Here is a 22,594-nt window from a genome sequence, read left to right on the forward strand (position 1 = left end):
CACTGCTGACAATCCAGCTTAGTATACTTACGATATGAGGAGAAGATCAAGTGGGACTGCTGTTAACATCATTTCCTTTCACAGAGAAACCCACCTAGCTGCTGACAAGCTCAGAGTTAGAAAACCGGATCTAAGGCATGTACCTTTGTGGGAGATCAACAGCTACAGTCTTTGGCAGATGCACCCAAGCCAACTGCTCAAAGAGGCTACAGAAGTTGCATGCCAGCTTTAGCAACTGTTTTGCCATCTCAGTATTGCTCCTCTCTATCTAGCACAGGAATGTCCAAGGTCAGTATCAAACAGGGTTGACTGGATAAGCTCTACAACACAACTGTAATCAAGTGTAGTATCCATGATAAGACCAGAAGCCAAAGAGTCCAATTCAGTGCTTAACCACTGGAGCACAGATCTGCTGAAACAATAGTTGAGAGCCTTAAAGGATTTCCTCATCTGCTAAACAATGATTCAGTTTCTAGACTTCAGCAGAGCCCAACGAGTTTCTATATTTACCTATTTTTATTTGGACAAGTCCACACTGTACAGACTGAAGCAGCAGTGAGCATCTGTTTAAACTCCCAGGTATCTAGCCACGTCTGCAGAAGTACTACATAGCAAGGTAACTTTAGATGCTTTAGAACTGGGAAGTGTGAAGTTGCAGTAGGCATGATGGGGAAAAGAGACACCGTGCTGAGTTTGTCCAGAAGCTTTATTCTCTTCCTTCTGAAGTAAACAAACCACTGAACTGAAAAAATAAGGATCAGCCAAGTATTTTCACAGCTACACATCCACTGTATTAGTATAGGACAAGGTAATCTTAAAACAAAGTTCTTACCAAGCCTGTGATTTACTTCATTGAAGAGTTACTCAAGATCCTAAACCTAGTGAAATGAAATCCTTCAATTCCTGGGACAAAGCCTTAGCACCCAGGGGGTTCACCACTTCAAAGAACACAATCTAAAGAGAGAAGAAAGTCTTATTGCATTTTAGGCTCTTTTTTTACCATGTTGAAGCTATTTAGGAGTTCTCTAACTTAAAACACAACCTGAGCAAATTATCAGAACAGAGATTCTCCAATCCACAAGCATGCTCAGGTGAGACCAAGTCTTCAAAAGCCAGATGCATAACCCAATCTTTGTTCATTCAGTACAATCTACTAACTACAACTTCCACTGCTTTTATTAGTTGCTTCCAGAGGTAATTGCTCAATTTCCAGTTCAAAGCACTTTATACTAAGCATGCAAGAAAGCCATCTCTGAGACACCTTATCAATATGCTGCACACCAATACATACACTTTGAAAAGGCACAAACAGCCAATTAATTATATCATTGGTCAGGCAGACTCTTCAAGTGGAATTAAAGCATCTAATTAACTTTTACCAACAACATACTGAATGAAAGTTGAACTACTACATCATTATTAGAAGCCACAGTAAATTTAAAGATCAGATTTAAAGGCAAGAGTCTTGCAAGCAGTTTTGATCTTGAAAACTCCTTAAGGCATATTCCAGTTTTCCTTCTTAGTAGTAAGCAAGTGCAAACAGCCAATTATGCCACCAACCACTTTTTTTACCTTCTATAGCCACACAAACACTGAACATCCCAGGTTTTATTCCTCAAAAGAACAAGAAACAGTGCTGAAGAGCATGCAAGCAACAGCATCCAAAGCTAAGCAGTTACATCAGGAGATTAACCTGTTAGGAGCTCACACCTGTATCTGATCTGCCCATACAGACCTCCAACTGCTCTGAGTCCCCAAGCCTGTACACTCTTCCATGCCTCTCGCACTGCAGATAAAGTGGTCTGCACTACTGACATGGGTCTGCGCTGCGCAATTCTGAAAGTCTGTCTTGGCTAGCTTCCCATTTTAGAGTCAATCTGATTCTTTTCTAAAAACCAGGCTCTTACAGAAGGGAATGCTGAAACTCTTCTGCAAGTGGGCTCCACAGAGAAGGTTTATTCCCAGCCTAAAAAGGCAAAAGTACCTCCAGATCTTACTTCTGGAATGCCTGACATTGTGTATTATTTAAATAATTCAAGTTGGGAAGTATTTCCTGGATGTTTTCCATTGTTCCTCCACAGCATAGCTGTGTCCCCAGAACATACACCTCTAGCTACCTCTTCCAGCTGAGGAAAACACACAAGGTTGGTGTTCTAGATAACAACCCAGCCATTCCTTGTACGGTTAAAGCCACTAGAGGGCATTGAAATTTACTCCAAAAACAGGATTCAGTGTGAGAGACAGGCCTTGCTCTATGCTTTATAGGGCAGTCAGAGACTTTGATACTGACTTTCTCTCCTCAAAGTCCCCTTCCAGAGGGATCACATCACCACTTGGATGCTCATGCCTGGAACAACATGAAAGGCATCCCATGGTTATCATAACTGCCTTAACACAAGACTTTAGCCTTTAGCTTATGTCAGCAAATTCACTTCATCAAGCCACAAATCACATCAACCCATTTCTTCCCACCCTGGCACACCACTGCGTACATTGGTCAAGTTTTTGCCATCTCATTTCAATTTGTTGGTAATTTGGAAGGCAGAAAGGATTTCTAGGCATTCTCTGCCCCATCTGCAGACAAAAATACTGTCTTGTTCCCTTCTAGGCCAAGTTCAACATTGCTACACATTCCAGACCTAGTTTTCTCAACCCCATTAAGTGCCTCGTTCACAGTTGCAGAGTGAATGCTTTAACATACTGTGTTTACATACACCCATGACAGATTTTCACTTTTGCATGCTGCAAACCTAAACAAGGAGAACAGAAGGCAACTGACAATCCTGCATTCACATTTACCAAGCAAACAATGAGCAGAGAAGCCCTGCACTCAGCTGAGAACAGTGAGATGATTTCAAGCAAGTACTTAAATATTTGACAATGGACAATAAAAAGCAGCTGTCAAGAACCTTGCACAAGTTGGTCCTAAGACTTATTAATGAAGAGAAGGTAGATGTTAAAAACCCAAATTGATAGCTGAGCTAGGGCACACTAAATATAGTTCATCACACCCATACTTGAGGGCTCAGAGCTTCCTTTCCCTATTCAGGCAAAAGCCTTTCAGGGTATACATAGGGCCAAACCAATCCAACAAAACCTCTTGAAAATTCAGTTTCTAGTGCACTGCTGCTAACTCTTCCAGGTTCTGAGGAGCTGGTCAACAGCTGGCTGAATATGAGCCAGCAGTGTGCCCAGGTGGCCAAGGAGGCCAACAGCATCCTGGCTTGTATCAGGAATAGTGTGGCCAGACAAACTAGGGAAACAATCTTCCCTCTGTGCTCAGCACTGGTGAGGCCGCACCTCGAGTACTGTGTGCAGTTTTGGGCCCCTCACTACAAGGACATTGAGGTGCTGGAGCGTGTCCAAAGAAGGGCAACAAAGCTGATGAAGGGTCTGGAGAACAAGTCTGATGAAGAACGGCTGAGGGAGCTGGGGGTGTTAAGCCTGGAGAAAGGGAGGCTGAGGGGAGACCTTATCACTCTCTACAACTACCTGACAGGAGGTCGTAGTGAGGTGGGGGTTGGTCTCTTAAGTAAGAAGTAGTCGGACAAGAGGAAATAGCCTCAAGTGGCATCAGGGGTGGTTTAGACTGGATATTAGGAACAATTTATTTACTGAAAGAGTGGTCAGGCATTGGAACAGGCTGCCCAGAGCGGTGGTAGAGTCACCATCCCTGGAGGTGTTAAAAAAAACATGGAGATGTGACACTTCGGGACATGGTTTAGCAGGCATGGTGGTGTTGGATTGATGGTTGGCTTTGATGATCTGAGAGGTCTTTTCCAACCTTAATGATTCAATGATTCTATGACAAAGTATGCCAGTTTAGAGCATCTCCAGGTCATCCACCCACCTCCATGAAGTCCAGGCAATGCTCTTATCAGATCATAGGCATGTATTCTACACTTGTTGGCAAAGGTGGGCATCCTTGCCAAGTTCAAAAGTACATGTAAACAGTTTGGATCTACCCACCACCACTACACCAGATACACAGGGAAAGCTTCCAGACAAGTGGCAGGATAAAACTAATTATAATGCCAAGGTTGGGACACACAAGTTACCCCAGATCTCTGCTGGAGATACATATCATTTTCTTTTAACAGATAAGTTTTGTAAATAGCCAATATGGATATTTAAAGCAAGCCTGGACAATTCTGGTGTTCAAGTATACCTACAGTACATGTAGCATAGGTAAAACGATCTGCCAGCACAGGATACCAGCAAAGTGTTTCCGTGTTAAAGGCACAGGGATTTGCCTTCAGGTGAGGTTAGTCCAGACAACCCTAACCATTCTCACATTGAACTGGTCTGCTTCATTTCATATTAGCAAAGAAATAATCTGCTATTGCTTTGAGACATGTACCCTATTCAAGGGGGGGGGAAGCTCTCCATATTCAACAAGCTTCAGGCAGAGCCTTAGCCTCCTCTGTCTTTGAAAAGCTGAAGAAATAGTTTGTCTTACACCTCCTTGGGAGTAAAGTTACTCCTCAAGCATATAAGACTGCTCTTACACTTGGCTGGAACATCATACCAGAACACTGCAACTCTTAGCACAAATCTGTGTGGAGTAGGGGTCTATTGTTTTGGGGTTGTTTTTTTAGTAGACATTTACATTTTTCCTGTTCTCAGCTATCACAACTCATGGTAAGCACATACAAGCTCTGCTTTTGCTAAGGAGACAGCATCAAGAACTTTACATTATAAACAGTACAAAAAAAATACTTTGAACAGAGGGTAGGAAGCATAACTGTAAGCTAGCATAGCTCTCAAGTGTACAGGAAAGGAAAGCAGCGTTTTATCATTAACTTGTAGCAGAGACTCAGAGCTGCAACTCCTTTTTTCACAGGGGTTATATAATGGGACAGCGTTAAAAGTTCATAACTAGCACTTCTAGGCTTTGCCTGGAGGTCTTAAGTATAACTCTAGGATTTACTGCATATTGTATACCCAGTGTTCATAAGTCACACTATTGCCTCTTGCTTAAGACTAAATATCAGGTACTATTACTGAAGCAACATCTCCAATCCAGTGATGTACAAGCAGTCCAACTATGGGTGACGGAATAAACTAGTCTTTGAGAGCAGGTAAGATGGGCTTCCGAAACACGAGAGATGTGCTTCCTGTCAATGTAAGTTGAGTGTCCAAAGGATAACAGCTGCAAGCAGCCATCAGTTTTTTTAATTACTGTGCCTTTAGACACTATTTAAAAAGTTAACCTTACTCAATTGACTAGTATGTTGCATGAAGGAAACAGCTGAAGCAATTCCAAGTGCCTTAATTGCCTGATAACTAGAAGTGCTAAGTCAGTAAGAACAGAAAGAGCCCATTTTCAGCATGGTCCATCCCTACAGCCAGCACAGGCTGGCTATCAGGAACTGCAGTATCAAAGAGAGCTTCTGTAGAATAAAAGCCACTCAACTTCCAAGATGTCAGTGCTTCAACCAGGAGCTAGAGCTGACTATAGGCTGCCTTCAGTAGCTGTCCTTCACCCAGACTTGACCACCAAGGCAACAGACTAAATCCAGCTCCAGCCATACAACTGGCAGGCAAAATTTAAGTGTCAGTCCTGCCACAGGAGTGGCTTGTCTGGCTGTAGCTCACATCAAGCCAAAGCTGCAAGTTCAACACGTAGCAGGGGATGAGAACACACGCTCAGACATCAGCTTGGAGACACAAACCAACAGTACAGATGCAACAAACGATTGTTTATGGGTTGAACAGACTGGAAACAGGACACTTACAGCGCAGGAGTACCCAACTAAGCTTGTTATCTGTTGCCCTTAATTGCCAACAATCTTAACTCAAGCAGTGGTGCTTCTGCAGCTAGGAGAGACCATTTTTTCCCTGCATGAATTGTTTTATTTTACTTAACACTTGTACTTTCCACAAAGTCCTGCCAAAAGGCAGCAAGCAATGCAAGAAAGGAAGTACAGTTTTATTACTGCTTTAAAGTGTAAGGACAGGAAGTGCTTGTGAATTACTGCAGTGGCATAGCCTTCATGAAGCTTTGGGAAACAGTCTGGTAAGGGTTTAAACCCTCAGATTAAACTGTTACAGAAGTTGGCAGATTCAGGAAGCTTAAAAAGGTTTATTTCTATCCTGTTTGAAGACTGACCAAAATTACTAACTTCTTGCTGTCCGGCAAAAGGCAGAATTTAAATACAACTACCAGAGAAGGGTTTTAACCTCTAGCAACAGTAAAAACTTGTTAAGAGATAAGAGTAGTGAAGTTTCGGTCTTTGATATACAGGATATTTAAGCAGACAACGTAAGTATTTGGGCAATAGCTTTTCTTGAAGCTACTTCTGTTCAGGTATTTCATATTCCTTTCCACTATCAAGCACACAGCACTAGCACTGTCATGTCAAGCAATTACATTACAAGTTTCAGCACCTGCAACTTTAAGAGAAGAAAATTGCTCACAAATTAAAACTAGTGTAAAGTTTTATCATGATTCTATGCCTCACTGGATAGCACTGATGTAACTCTAGCTAGGCCTTTTGCTGGTAAGGGCCAAACATACTTTCATCAGGGGATCAAAGCATGGAGGCTTGCCTACACTCAAGGATGCAGAACACGAGATCCAGATGTTAGAGATGCTCCTATAAGTTTCCCAGGTTGACATTTGTGAGGAGTTACCATATCTGGCACCCTTCTTTCAGAATCATTCAGTACCATGATCAGTAATAGCACTTCTTCCCATTGTTAACAGTGCACTCTCTTCCCCTCCTGAACAGGGAAGATGAAAAGCCCGTCGTAGGTTTGGCTAAGACAGCCTTGCAGTGCCATACCAAGATTTTGAGGCTCCTCAAGGAGCCAAAACTCAGAAAAATGAATGGCATCTAGGTGCTTGAATTCTTGGGTGATTTAGCACCCATCACCCACCCAACTCACTGCCAGAGAACTTGCATCAGTACCCCATGATCTGAAACATCACTGGTGTGTAGAAGCTAGAATCCCAAAGAACTTCAAGTAAGGTGATCAGGCTTTCCACTCCCTTACTATGGAAGTCGCTCACTTCCCATAAGTCACTTACACTAGGAGTAGAATACATGTTAGACTACATCTTCTGAGTTTGTTCAGGTGCACCAGCACCTTTCACCACAAAACCATACACAACTTCCGCAAGACATCCACACTGCCTTGACAAGGATTACAGCAGTTGACTTCAGGGCACCACCAGTTTGACCGACATGTGAACTCCATATTGGTAGTACTTCCAGAAGCGCAGGCACATCTATTGCTGACTCTACTGGAGGCTTTCCAGGTCAAGGCAACATTGCTTCTTCAGCCAGTAGACTAACAATGTTGGGTTTACGTGGCAAGGTTTTGGTAGCAGCATGGTGCAGAAGTGGCCTCTGTGAGAAAGGGTCAGGGGCTGGGCCATGCTGGACACAACTGGCTCCACAACATAAGCACTGCAGACCAAAGGTGAGCCCATCAGCCAAGTTGGTGGTGCCTCTGAAAACATACTTAAAAGGCAAAATATCACATGGCAGGGGGAAGTGTGAAGCCCCAGTACAAACAAGGTCAGAAAAGGAGCTATTCTAGATACCAAAGCAAAGATTCCTCTGCAGCCCATAGAAGAGACCATGGTGGAACAGGCATTGCCCTGCAGCCCATGGAGAAGATGCCATGCCAGAGCAATTGGACATTTCCTCAAGGAAGCTGCAGCCAATAGGGAGCCTACAATGGGGCAGATTTTTTCTAGAAGATTGCAGCCCATGGGAAAGACCCATGCTGGAGCAGGGGAAGAATTGAGGAGGGGTCTGGCAGCTGGGCACCATCAACCAGCCACAAGAAAAGCAGAAACCTTTCCAGTTTGCAGATTCTAGGCACCATCCTCACACTTCAGCTAGGAGCTGTCCGTCCCATTTAGTCCTGTGGATAACTTAGTGCCATCTTGCTTGTCATTAGAGGTGACCGTAGCATAAGTGAGACCTAAGAAATACAGGGATAATTTGAAATCTAGAAAGGAAGCTTTCCCTGGCATAAATGAGTAGTAAACCAGCAAATAAATCAATTAAGGGAATAAATGGGGAATTAAGTTAATGCAAATTATTAATTACAGTTCTGTTTAATCTCATCACATTGACTGACACCAAGTCAGAGGTTCTGAGGTTTCCCATCTTTCCAGGAGAACTGTTGACCTTTCATACTGATAAAGAAACATCTGCCTTCTGTTTTTCTTTTCTAGCCTAAGAGCTTATATTGCAATTACCATAATGGATCTAAGCTTCAGCTAAGACAGACACATGCCAGAATGCATCTAAGCTTCAACTAAGAGACACTCGCCAGTTATTCATTCAGCCCTCCACAATTGCCTCTTTAGTAGCAGTGATTCAAACTCTACAAGTTCTTTGAGTCTTAAAGTGGGATGACTATAATCTTACTCAGTGTCCACAAAGACTTCCCCCAAAGGGGAAACCACACTTAAAGTGAAGCTTCCTACTAAGTCAAGCTCACTGTCTGAAAGCAGCCTCTGCATACAGCACTAGATTTAAAATAGATGTTGCCCTATAATACATCTAGAAAGATTCCCAAGAGCCAGCTGTACATCCTAACCATCATCAACTGAGAACAATATGACACTTAGTACCATCAGCTTTCCCCTCAGGAATTACCTAAGACAGAGGCATGTCCCTCCCTAAAGTGAGGGGAAGCTTCCCAGTTCTTTCCCTTCACTTCAGGGATCTGGAGCTCCAAGCCAAGTGCCCAAGATGAATAAGAAGCCAGACAGCAGCTTGACAAGAGTTGATATTGCAACCCAGCAACTGCTTTATCAGCAAAAATAAGGACAGAGTTGGGGAATAAGGAAGCAGTAGTCCCTACTCTTCAGGAAAGGGATTCTTCCTCAAACCCTGTCCCCTCCCTATTTTAAGAGGTTTCATCTATTCAGAGCCATCAAATCCTAACTGCAATTTAGCACAGGGAATTAACTGAGCAAGCTTTGTCACTGTCAGCATTTATAAATGCTGTCTTCAGTTAGTGTCTTGTTGAATCCAGCAGTGACTTCATTCAGATGCTTTGCGTAAACAATGCCTGCACTGGTGTCAATCACTTAAAATAGATGCCAAGAGAGTCTTGTATTTTTACATCAGCATCTGCTAGTGAAACAAAAGCCACTAGCAAGTCCCACTAAAGCAATTTTAGATAAGTATGGTTCTACCCATCTGAACACTGGCATGAGATTTAACAAGATTATCTCTTCTCACTTGATCCTAATTGGTTGCCTTAGGAAATGCATGGATATGCATGAACATTAGTTTACCATACAGCAAGGAGCTGAAATGCTTGACTTAGGTTGTTTATGGTAACCCCTAGCTTTGCTTTCTAATAAATACTAACTAGAGTCAAGCCAAAGATAACACACTATTTTGTCCTCCTAATCTGAGGTGACCTCATCATGTCTATCATCAGCCTTCTGGCACTTCCTGAATGAGTCCTTGTCTTCTCCATGGTTTCATGCAAGGTGAAGACAAGGAGTAGGAAGCAAAAGTCACCTTTAGCTTTTGCTCTGACAAGCTGCACTTAATCACTGCACTGAAAGGTTGGTTAAAATTTTCTCAGCTGTAGAGATGTATCAAAGCTGAACAAACTGAAGAGCATGTCAGGTAGAAAATGTATGTGCAGTTTAACTTGATTTACTTGCCCCAGTGATTTCTAAAGAAAAGCATGAATTCCCAAAGTTGGACTCACCATTACCAGGAAGGCTTCAGGCAGGGTTCAGCAAGAACTACCAAGTTCAGAACTGTTCTCCCACTCTCCTTGCCCTGCCTGAACAGAGGCAGACACAGAGAGTACACATCTTGGAGGGCATGGAGCAGAGTTTGACAAGATTCTGAACATAAGGAAAAAGCTAGTCAGCTTTTCATCTCTGGCTATTCTCAAGGTGATGCTATCAGTGGGCAGGTTAACATGGAGGCAGTTATAGTAGAGGCTCTCCACTTCAGGTCAGATGTGGACATTTCTTAATAAAAGCAACAATCAGCTAAGAGTTGCATGGGACACCTGAGAAGGCATTAAGTTTAACAGGAAGAGCAGTCACTGTGATAAGATACCTACTTTTTTTTAAAACATAGGAAAAAAAAGAGATATGCCTTTGGAACTCAATATTCTTTGCTACAGAGAAAAACCTGCTGACAGCTGAAGTTAGACTTTCTATTTAAGACTGTCATTCACTCAACAGCATAAGTGTTGCCTGTAGTTTTTAAAGTTTCAACTTAAATCAAGTCCTTCTCTTTGCAAATTGCATGGGGTTTTCCTACTGAACTACTCCCATATATGCTGAGGCTCCTGGGGGGGGAATCCCTGGATTATGTGAAGCAGTTGTGGAAGCTTTGTTTTTAGTTTGTCTTCATGCCAACAAAGTAGAAGCAAATCTTGGAGGCTTTCAGGTAAATTCTTAGAGTTCCAACAGGAAACTTAAAACTTTAGTTTACTTCTGACACTCTGATCTAGCTTGAATAGCTGGTGAGTCTCAAATCTTTGGGCTCAAAATGTACTTGTCATACAACTGGATCAATTCCAGAGATGTTGAAGGGCAAGTTTAAAAAATGCTCAAATTTACACAAGCGTGGCAGATTTTTTTCCTCCCACTCAGTTCTAATGTCAGCACCAAAAAAAACTAGTATTCTAGAAACCATACTGAGTTTTTCTGAAGTTCACTCCACAGGCAAAACTCAGTTTGGAAGCTGTGACTGAATTTGTTTTTTTAAATTACTTGCATGCAAGAACGACACACACATGAACCAGGATAGTTTCATCCTCCTCAGATAAGAGCCAATATAGCTACTTATTATAGCAGAGAGATTTTACAAAACAGAGCAGATGAGTTAAGGAGCTTTGTCCTATGGGTGTTTTTACATCCAGAGTAGGAATCTGCAAACCACATACTGCCGCATGTTGATGAGCAACAGCTAGCTTTGGTTCCAATAGCACTGCCAAAGTGCTTCAGGTAAAGCAGCACTTTCTCTTTTGTGGTAAAGAAGGGCTCAACTTCTTTCTGTTCCCAATCCAGCTAAGTCTGGAACACCTTTAGGTATCTATCATTCACAAAAACCCTGCTATTTAGATAGTCTCATTGACAACTGACAACAAATAGTAGGAAAGCATCAGCCACCCTAGTTTCACACTGACTGCTTCCTACTCCCCATTCTATTCACTCTCAAGAGGCACCTATACTAGTGACAGCATGGCAAAAGTTTAATTTGACTATTTATTTAAAGATCCATCAGCCATCCTAAATGTAATCCTGATTTTCAGGGTGTGCATAACTGATAGGTGAGCTGTGAAGTTCAGGACAGTTCTTGCAATTAGATATAATTAGATAACTCTGCAAGTTTTAAGGGTAGTAGCTTAGGTGATAGCCCAAGTCCAGCAGAATACAACTTCTTTTCTATCAACACACTTGTTACTTCAAAGGAAGTGAGAAGAGGACAAAACCTGGCAACCTTAGAAAACTTAAGTCTTCAACAGCCAGTAACATCCAGACTACTTTGGAGCCAACTGGCCTGTGTCAATGTAAGAGTCCTTAATTTAAAAAAGAAAACTACCACCAAGTTGGAGCATAAAGCACTTCCAGAGTTCACTGTGAAGAGAATGTTCAGCTCCCTGGAAATTCCTGAAGATGAGCATCCAAAAAAATACATTTGGGCTGACATTCTTCCAGACAATGGGTTTAACCATGATTAATACACTATCATCAGCAAAGTATGTTTTTGTCCATTTTGGAGTAGTAGCTGCAACTTCTACAGACACTTCTACCATTCCAGCTTAAACTAGGAAGACTGGAGTGCAAAACCCATTACTGCCACTGAGAGAACATCCTGCCTCAACAGAGCACGTCACCACCAGCTCTACAGAGCACCTAACAAGCTAAAGCCTACAGAGGACAGCTTTGACTTTCAATCCTGCACCTAAGGGTATGATTCCTGGTCCTGAAAATACTGGCTTTATCTCTAATAGTAAAGAAGGAAAGATATCCCATAGACACTGACAAAGTCAGAGGAATGCTGGTAGCAACTCTGATAAAAATTCACAGCAAATTCCTTCAATGTCTACCCCCTCTTATAGGAAAGATGAGCCACTTGTTAGATAGTATGGCCACCAGCCACCACTGAAATATCTCCTTCCACGATTAGGTATTACCTACTCATATAAGCAGTAGCAACTTTGCCATCACTTCAGATTTTACCTATAAAAGTGCAGGACAGCATCTCTAGAATAACCTGAGGCTTCTAGATACAGCAGCCAAATGCACCATTCTTTTACAGTCAAGAAGTAAACCCATGGACCTGTACACATGTGCAGTGCCTTTAAGATATCCTATCCCACAGGAACCACATTCATAAGCTAAGTTAAAGCTCTAGCAGCATAGATTCCTGCATCTAGCATAATTTTCAGGAATTTCAGATGCATTGCATCTAGCTGAGGGCAAATAACACCACTACCAGCACCACCAAGAATTCAGCTGGCTACAGTTTACTACAACAGCAGTAAGATATGGCAGCAGTGCTGCATTACTGCCTTACACCAGATCCCTTACCTGACAGGACTCCAAAGCCTTGGAGGTAGGTATTGGTATTGTTTTTAAGTTAAAAGGGTGGAGCAAGTTCTAGATTTACATATTTTTAGATTAGGACAAAGGGAAACAAGGGAAGTTAATTTCGAACTGTGTAGCAAAAAGGAGTGTTCATTGCATGAACAGTGTTGTTCATTTTATACCTATTGGTCTTTTATGGACTTCTACCTTAGAAGTATTTTACTTCCACTAAGAGAGAAAAATGTCCACATTAAAATTCAACTTTCCCTTACAAGTTTGGAACAGATTATCCTCTAGTGTTCCAGACACATTTTTAAAAACTACTTTTGCTCAGAGCTTATCTACTTTTGCAACAGTTGCCTGCTCACTTTTAAGAGTAGAGGAATAAGCCAAATGCAAAACTCCAGGCAGAAGCCAACAAGAGTTACCACCACTCTGTATAACTAGACCCAAATCAGAAGTAGCTACTTGGCTCAGATAGAAACCCCTTTATCTGGCCAGTATCCACAAACTCCAACTCATTTAATATCCTCCACTTGGAAATTACACCCAAGAGCTTCTGGCTTTTTAGTTCGTAACTTGCACCTCATTCTACCAAGTATTTATTTAAGCCTAAGTGTAGACTGCATGTAAATCCGCTTCAAAGAAATAGGATGGGAAATGGTTTGATGTACCGGCTGGAGTAGGCTCTTTAATCTTCATGCTACTCAAGGGAGTCTATACTACAACAAAAGATTATCATCCTATCTGCTTCTGACTAGTATATATCTGGTACACACAGAAGCAAGATCTAGAGATAGCGTACATCTGGACATCTTTCCGAGGAATGTGTCCCTGTCGTACATGAAAGGGTACCACTACCCCTACCAGGTGTTTTCACCTGAGGATTCCTCCTTATCTATTTGATTCCAGGTTCACTCCCCCTCTATACCAGAGGTAGCCACAGTGCTGCTGCTGCAGCCCAAGGAGCAGCCATGAGTCCACTCAGTTTCATGGTGGACACAGAACATAAGATAGTTACCTTTACATTAAGACTGCATTGGTTTGTTTTAATTTGCTGGAGTGTCAAGCCCTAAAGGACTAGAATTACCACTGAAGGATCAGATGATCTCGTATTTCAGGTTTTGTATAACCACAGAAAAAGTTCTTAACCCACTATTCTGGAACTCCACAGGAGTATAGAACAGGCACTATTCCACATACCACAGGGAGCCCAAGTATAGCAGCTGAGGTAGTGGACTTTTCTCATCAGAAGGCTGAGCAGGGCTTCCCCATGCAATTTAAGTGCTAGATCTCACTCATGGAACAGGGAAGAGAACAGGGATGGACAACATTTTCCACATTCCTTCTAGTCTGTGATCCAGCTAATGGTAACAGAGGACTGGTAGCCAAGAGAAACTCTGAAACAAAATCTGCCCACTAAGTGTTTGGAACCTCTCCTCCCTATTTGAGGATCAGCACTTCCCTCTGGATGCTATTCCAACTATCATTAACTGGACCAGTGGCCAAGAAAAACCTCAGAAAAGTTATTTCATCTGTCCTACTTCCCCATCTTCCTTATTCCTACATACCTTCCCTTCTACTTCCTGTCATTCTTTCTATCAGAAGCTCACTCACGAGAAAGCTCTCACCTTTACCACCCCCTCAGCACCAGCTTTAATCAAGTGTCTCAGTGGCACATAACAGCAGGCTTCTGCCACTCTGGAAAGGGTGAAATTACATTCTTTCACTTTGCCATAGGACTCAGAATAGGGAAAAATTATGTTAGGCCAACACTCTTCCAGCAGAGGATCAAATTTAACTTTAGACTGAAAAGGGCTGCCATGAGACTAAGCCAGTCTCAACAGATTCAGTTTATGCCTTGCACAGAAAGAATGTTGCACACCAGCAGTCTGCTTCTTTCCCCTTAGCCCCCCAAGTTAAAGTGTTTGGGGAAAGGCAACCCAGTTTACAGACCCATGGCACAGTCTGGGTCCATACTGAGCAGTGCAGTACTCTGTGGCACTTACCCACATACTACTACTGTCCTGCTCACATTCATTCATGTTCTTCATGCAGCAGCAGTAGTTGCTCCTTCGGAAATCCAGCTCCGTCCCAGGAGGGGAGTCTGGGTGCCCATGGCAGAGCACATTACCTGCCTACGCACACCAGTTTCTGTATGGCTTCTTCCACCTGCATGGAGGAATCTGCCAGCAGTACTGATGGGTAGCTTGTCTAGGCTTTGCTGCCAGACTCTACTTGACAAAACTCTGAGCCAACCTTTAATGATACAGCCTCTGTTCCTAGAGTAACTAGTGTTATTTTCTCATCTCTAGGCACAGGTGCTTCCCCTCAAGGTTTAAGTTTGCTCACATTTCACACCTACCACTCACTTCCCCACTGCATAGCTACGTGCCACTCCAAATGAGAACACCTGTCAGTGGGCCCTCAAAAGCAACTGGCTCAACCACAAACCAGTAGGAGGCAAGAACGCACAAACCCAACATGCAGGCATGTCCTCCCTAGCAGGCTACAGCTGGGAGACTGCCAGGGAAGCATTTGACAGTACAGGCAGTTGGATGCTTATGGGGGCTTCTAGGGCACTGCTCTGAGGACAGAAGCACAACTGCCCCAGAGAAGCCAGCATGAGAAACGTCTGGCAGGACAGCCTTCCACCAAGGCTATTACTCCAGGCTGCCACTGGCACCTTAGCACCCAGTCAGGCCCAGGCCTGCCTTAAGGCTACCTTGAAAGGGTCACACAGACTAGAATAAGCCAAAGCCTCTGTCACCCCTCCCCATGCTGCAGGGACTATGCTTCCAGCGTACAGGCCTTTTACTCAGATAGTACAGCCTTCCCTCAAAGCAATTCTTGTAGGAGAACATAATAACCATATTTGTCTCCACAACTTTATCACATGTGTATTTATATCACAAAATAGCTTTTGTGAGTGGGCAGGCCTGCTATACAAGGCAACGTATTCCTCAAATGAGCAGATAATTCTTCTCTAATGCTCATTAATATCACTAAAACTATTTACAGTGTTACTACAGCATCCCACAGGGGTCTAAGTTGCATCAGGAGGCTACTGTGATAAGAAGAAAAACCATCCAGGACAGGATCTCAAGGTAAGGCCTCATCCTGAAGGAGCTGACCAGTCTCAGGCTCAAGAGCCGCTGATAGCCGACGTGAGGTCACATACAAAGAGCTCCTTTGTATGGTGGGTGGTTGGTTTCACTGGCCTGAGTGCAAGCTTTGCACTCTGGTGTGACTAGGTACACCTTCCTACTGTTACTCCCGTACAGCTATAATGCCTCCCAAAAGAAAAAAAGACGGCAGAGTTGCATTCTCAGTCATCACCAGAAGGGTTTCTGTGCCAGAATACTCTCTCCTCGTATTTTCAGACAGTAAAGCCACCACACACAGAAAGCTTCACAGGGCTCACATGTAAACTGCTGAACACATGCCTTAATTGCTCACGTGAGCCTGTCAGAAGAGGGAAACAGTTACGTACCACATTCATCACATCCTGATAGTTTCTCTGTGTAAGCAAACATCTCACACTGACCTCACACCTTACCCAGAAAGCTCCAGCACAGAAGTGATTCACCCACAGCAATGGCAGCCTTCAGTGTCGGGGCAAGAACTTCACAAGTGGAAGAGCTTCTCACAAACAAGCATAGGAAGCTTAGAGTCCTACCAACGCAACGACAGTAGTTAAGCTTGTAACACAACAAAAAAGTAGGCTTCATAGTTCAAGTCACAAGTTAACATCCGCTTCTCTGCCAGAACTTCACTTGATGAAGAACTATAAACTACCCCCCTACACACCAAGCTTGGCTCTAGATCTGCTGTGCCACAAAGTCCCTGGATATTGTGGCAGCTGCTGGGGGGCCCTGACAGGAAGCCATCATGCTGTCACACAGGAGGCTAAGTGTGACAGTCAGCACAGCAGCCTTCAGGGATTAGTTTCAGTTTCACCTGTATTGCCTCCATGTTTAGCTTTTAATGTGAGTTTATTGTGTAACACTTAACTGCTCTGTCAGATGTGCCAGCCCCAGAAGAACTGGGGATTTAGCAGCCAAGTAGGAGACAAATGGGGTTTTGTTTGTTTGGGGTTTTTTGACATAGTAATGTCGCAATTAGTTTGAGATGGCAGGATAAGAACATCTAAGATATTTAAACAGCAGTATTAATACTTCAGAGCTACTACACCACTGAAATGAGGTTTACAGTCATCTTACCAATTGCTTCAGGCCATCTGGAAATAAAAGAAGCCAAGACAGCATTTGCTCTGCACCAATGGCAGTGAAGATTACCTTAGCACAGGACTGGTGCTAGAAACTTGAAAACTAGTCCAAGAGGTTATCATTGTAGGTGTTCCACCAGCTACAGATCTTGCTGCTACCACCAGAAGAAACACATGAGCAGGTTTTTTTCCTGTATCAAATCTTTTGGTGGCAAGAAATCTTTCATTAGCAGCAGAGGTTATTAACATGAGCAACATATTCCCGTAGCCAGCTCAGAAGCTCAGGCAGTTAAAACACCAACTCTAAGACTACACAGAGCAAGTCAGATCCTACAGTGTTCACCCATTTAGAACAGGGCCTGCTGTTTCAATACTAATGTATTGGAACATAATGTTTTAATACTTCTCCACACAAGAATTAATCTTGTTCCTCAACACAGTTGCATAATGTATAAAAAACAAGTCAGATCAGTTTCTTTAGTACACATCAAGGAATTCAGCTGTCTAATGTTAAAGGTCTAAACAGGAACAAGGAGAGGGAGAAATAATTACTATAGCTCTATATACAAGTAGAGCTTCCACTTAGGTGAGAACATCTCTCACCCAACAAAAACAAGAGTATGTATAACCAAAAGTTATTTGCCACAGAGTAAATCTGTCCTGTCAGGGGATGCTTTTCTAAAGACTTGCCTTCAGGTACTTATTCCTTCATTAAAACAAGTATCTCCAACAGTATGGAAATCTAAAACATTAAAGTGCTTCAGTTGTTACTTACCAGTGTAGACCTTTGCAATGCAGAGTGATGATTAAGTTCCAACCAAGAAACAAAATTCAGTCATTGAAAGCCTATCCTAAGTTTCACTCTGCCATTCTAGATCTCCTTCATATGGAGCCCCTTGCTTTATATTTTTTATCATATGTCCTTTTCTAATTTCTTCCCACAATGGAGAACAGTCTCCCTAACTTTTGTAGAGCATGTGTAAAGACACCTGCTTTGCAGAACCCACCCAGCAGGGCTGCAGTGAGAACATACAACAGAACACAGGCTCCTTGGCACAAGCTGAACTGGAAGGTTTCCCCCCCCACCCCCACCATCTCTAACCAGCATGCCTTTCAAGGAGGGATATGGCATGTTTCCATGCACGAAACTAAAAATAAAGTTATAGCGACTGCCCTGCCCTCCCCTTCCATTTCTTAGTCCTCTGCAGTAGGACAGCTTTTGACTGCTGCAGTTACGTTCTTCACCTTCTGCAAGCACCCACCATTTTCCTGTGCTAGTATTTGTCATTACTGCCACCAACAGTTCTCTGCCATAAATGGCACAAGTTCATAACGGTCAGGCATTATACTCAAAAAGCAGTGGGCCTACATAGAACTATCCTTCTGAACTAAAAAGGCAAAGGTCACAATTTATTACCCAGATTGGGGGAAACAGAGATTAGTGGCACAATCTGTTTAGTCTGCTATGAAAGAGTACTGCTCAAATGCACCACACAGTAGGAGATACAAGAGCCAATGCAGTCAAGCTCCCCATCTATCCCTTTGGGGTCAAGAAGTGGAAACAACAAGACCTGACTTGTCACACAACTCCACATCTCATGCCAGCAGAGAGAAAGAGGCACACAGGAAGATAATATGAATAGAACGTAAAGCCTGATTATCTTTTTCCAGAAGGCAACGTCTTTCAGACAGACATTTTCCAAGTATAATTAGTTGATCACTACCACAGTGCTCTTTAGAACTACAAGAGTAGAAGTGACCAAGCAATTGCTTAACACAGCAAAAGCCTTTCTGGAGCCTGCCAAGTGAGGAAACACGTCACAAGAGCCTTGGGCTTCCAAGTTATTTCTAAGGCACCCAAGATATTACACTTCCAATGGGGCTTCACTTGGGACAGTTGTTCGTAACTTTCAGTGGGCTACAGCATATGTACAAAAGCCAGTTGTTTCCTACAGGCCACTGACACTTCCCAAGTCTGAGAGATTCATGTCACTGCTCATAGTTTTACTACAACAGGAAACAGCAAGCTTTGTACAACACCTTTTGAGAACCCGAAGTACCTCAGCAGACCAGTAGATACTAGCTGCATTTGTAGTTTACCTTCATATTCGAGTAATCACCTTGAACTAACTCACTTCATCCAAAAGTTTGATTCCTTATTGGCACAGAGTTTACATACACCTATTTCTCTTCAATATCTTTAGTTTTTCATCATTTTCTGCTAACAGTAGCAAGCAATAGTCCTCTGCCTATGTATTCAGTGACAGTGCTGGCTGCCTAGCTTCACAGCAACACTACAGTAGTAAGAGGGAAACACAAGAAAAAAGATAGAGAACCTGCTTCAAACATTATTGATGCTCCTTTAAACTCACTGAGTAGGATCAAAAACTGCTGTTCACCTTTAAAAGCATCTCAGCTTCCAAATATTGTAGTTCTAGTACTTACCATACAGAAGAGAAAGTGTGAAAGGGTAAATATCATACCTAGCAATCGAACGCCTACGGGATCAGACCCCAGAACTGCAACACTGACACACACACACCCCCCACCCCCATCCAGGGAGGGTTCCTGACAGGAATAGCAACACTGGTCTAACTTGGTAATCATCATTTTAAAAAATTAATAGTAAAGAATTTTCTTGTGTACATTGGAATCTAATGTATGGCACCTTTATACTAATGACAACTCTACTGGCAATCTTGCCTAAGCACTGGAAGAGATGAGCTCAGGGGCTTACATCAATCAACATGGTCGCAAATGAGTAAACCAAACTCCCCACCTTCACATGCTCTTAAGCATGACACTTAGAAGGGTGAGAACACAGGCTTCATGAGTTAAACATCCTGGAAGTTCACAGCCTTCCATTTAAGAGCTTGTAAGTTAAAGTTTTAAGAAGTTAAAACTTTATGGCACATATTTGTGCAAAACTGTAGACGTTGGTACTCACAGCTGATATTCTGCCCCAGTCATGAAGGGAAAAACAGCAAAGTCGGAGTAACAGCAAAGTCAGTTCACTTACTTCAAGCAAAAAGTAAATCAGTAGTCCTTTGTGTTTGGTTTTCCACTCTCCTGAAGGAGCTCCCATTCCAAAGATGACACAGCACAGGGAGCAATTAAACTGTCTTGTAAAGTACAGTATATAAAAATGGCATACGTGGAAACTGTTTGATAGACAGGCTTGTTGTGCAGGTATGCACTTCCATTGGTTTTTTTTTTATTTTGTTCTTTGTTTCAATTGCTTTTTATTAAAGCATTTAGATACTAGTGCTGATGAAGGGCCCTGGTCATCCAGCCAGACTCTTACTTATCACCTCAAAGCTCCTCTCTCCTTGACACCACTCCAACTTTGAGGTTTACACTTGATACTGGGTAATACAGATATATGCACAAACACCCCTATGTTTCCCCATCCTTTAAAAGAGGTCTCCAAGAATTTATGGCACATACTAGTTCTGATCTGCCACGTTCCAACAGTTGCTGTTACACATCTGGCCGTAAAAGAGGCTACACAGCACAGCTGAACACAAGGACACCAGTGCAGCCAGTTCACTTTCCATAGGCCTAAGAAGCATTTAATAACCATCACAGTCAAACAGCACTTTTATTAAAAAACTAGAACATTGCACTAAAGCCCCTTATTGTTACACTTTGGCTGAGTAGGGATTCCAAAGACTCCTGGTCTTGCCTAACAATGGTGTAAGTTAATTAGGTACCTCATTTCATAACATTTCAGACTGATGGGTCAAGAATGCAAATGGTCAATGGATCCAACATGCCTGCAGAAAGATCAAGTTTTTCCACTTACCCAGAGTTGTGCTTTTATTGCAGGAGTGGCTGAAGAACAGCTACTGTTTTGCAGCTTTATAATTGAAAGCTCTCGTGCTACTCCACAGTGGTGCTGCAGTGGTAACATTAGCTCACTGGGAGGACCATATTTAGAAAAGACGTATGGCTCTCCCCCAGAGCAATGTAATAGTTTGGTAAGTGAAATTAACAGCCGCAGTAAGAGTCAAACATTGTCAGATTAAAAAAACAGCTAGGCTCCTACAGGGAGAAGTCTGGGTTGAAAGTATCTAGCTTTATTGCAGGGATTCATTTAATCCCTACTTGGGAACATAAAAAGAGAAAAGTCCTAGAGCTATGTGCTGGGAACAGGGGCCACATTAAACGCAAGACGAACAATATAAAAACACAGCCTGCCAACCTCCCCCCTCCCTTTTTCTCTCCCCACAGTAAATACCAGCAAGTTAATACCGGTGCATATACTTCGCGCATTCAGCCGGTACACGGCTTTCAACGTGTGGGGAGGCCCTTGCGGGGGCCGGCGCCCGCGGGGAGCGGGGCCGGGGGGCGCTGCGTGCCCGCCATGGCCGGGGGCGGCCGGGGCTCCCCGGCGGCGAGCGCCGGGGCTTCACCTGCAGCGCTGACAGGCGCGGGGGCGGCGGGCCGGGCGCAGGGCAACCTGCCGTGGCGGGGCGGGCGGGAGACGGGCAGCCCCGCCGCCGGGGCGGCGGCTCACTTACCCGGGGCCCCGTGGCTCGGTGGCCGCGACCCTGAGGCAGATGCACCAGCAGCAGCAGCGCCAGCAGGAACGGGCGAGCCCCCGCGCTGCGCCAGGCCCGCGGCACCATCGTTCCTCGGGAGGCAGGCGGCGGGGCAGCTGCGGGACGGCGGAGCTCTGCGGCCACCGGAGACGGCTCTCCCGGGCGGCCGCCCCTCAGCCCAACAGCGGCGGAGGCGGGAGGGTTGGCGGGCGGCGTGCGCGGTGCCCCAGGCCAGCTCTGCCCCCTCCCGCCGCAGCAGGTCACCCGCCTCAGCCATGGGGGATGCCCGTTATAAAGCCGAGGCGGGGCGGGGCCATGCGGCACTGACTGCGGCGCGCACCTATCGTGGCGCGTCCGCTGCCGGCTGTAGCCAATGGCGAGGCGGCAGGGCCCTCCGCCCCGCCCCGCCCCGCCGCCGATCCCGGGCGTGAGGCGGGCGGCGCAGGTTGGCCGTGGGTGGTGGCTTGCAGCCGGCGGCCGGGCGAGGGACGGCAGCCGGGCACCTTCCCCGTGCCGGCGGCACCGGACTGCGAGGTGCCAGAGGGTCCCGACGGGGCTCCGGGAGGCGGCTCGGCCAACGCGGCCGGCGCTTACCTCCTCCGCCTGCCCCGAAGCCCGGCTGGGCATCCCCGGCCCCAACCCGGCGGCGGCAGCCGACCCATGCAGGCGGGTCGGGCCGAAGAGCAAGTAAACTTGGCGTAGGACATCGCCTCATGGTCTGCGTACCGTTTTCCTTTTGTTCAGCACTCTTGGTACGAGACTGCTGTAGAAACAAGTCCGTGTCTTCAGGGGGTGTCAGTCCTCTTGCGTGGCTCAAAGCGTGGCTGACCCACAACCACAGAGACCTGAAGACCTTGCCCAGCTTTCCCAAGTGCAAATGTAGCCCCACAGCCCATTGCTCTGCGTTGCCTGCTAAAGCCTACAGGCCTTGTTGTGGAGGTGATGTGCTTGGGGGCTTTGGTAATACATACCTTACACCTGGAAAACCGTCCCCAGATCAAGTTTGACACCTCTCGAAATGACAAGACCTTCTAGGCCGTATATGGGTCCCAGGCCGTCCAAGCATAACCAGGCACTCCATAATGGGGCGCTTGGGGAGAAACTGTGTCACACAGCTGTGGAGCAGGGAAAAACTGGAGATGCATCTACTGGCAAGGCCCAGTCTCTGCAGGCATGTCTGTCCAATTAGGAGCTAAAGCGAGAGCAGTACTGTGGCAGTGTAATGGCAGTAAGCTGTAGACCCTGAGCAACGGAAGCAGAGGGCAATGCCAAGCCTCTGCC

The 22,594-nt window shown here is 44.5% G+C and overlaps 1 protein-coding gene across 5 annotated transcripts in view; it reads right to left on the bottom strand.

Moving 5' to 3' along the window:
* SMOC1 (SPARC related modular calcium binding 1) overlaps positions 1–21,587 on the bottom strand; it is a 135,250-nt gene extending 113,663 nt beyond the window's left edge. For all 5 annotated transcript variants that reach the window (XM_075105777.1, XM_075105779.1, XM_075105778.1 and 2 more), the window contains exon 1: positions 21,293–21,587. In XM_075105777.1, the coding sequence (XP_074961878.1) occupies positions 21,293–21,400 (108 nt within the window). In that variant the 5' untranslated portion in view covers positions 21,401–21,587. The remainder of the gene's footprint in view (positions 1–21,292) is intronic.
* Between the last annotated feature and the right edge of the window lie 1,007 nt (positions 21,588–22,594).

The sequence above is a fragment of the Phalacrocorax aristotelis genome, chromosome 10 (genome assembly GCF_949628215.1).
Source record: "Phalacrocorax aristotelis chromosome 10, bGulAri2.1, whole genome shotgun sequence".
NCBI classification, from domain to species: domain Eukaryota; kingdom Metazoa; phylum Chordata; class Aves; order Suliformes; family Phalacrocoracidae; genus Phalacrocorax; species Phalacrocorax aristotelis.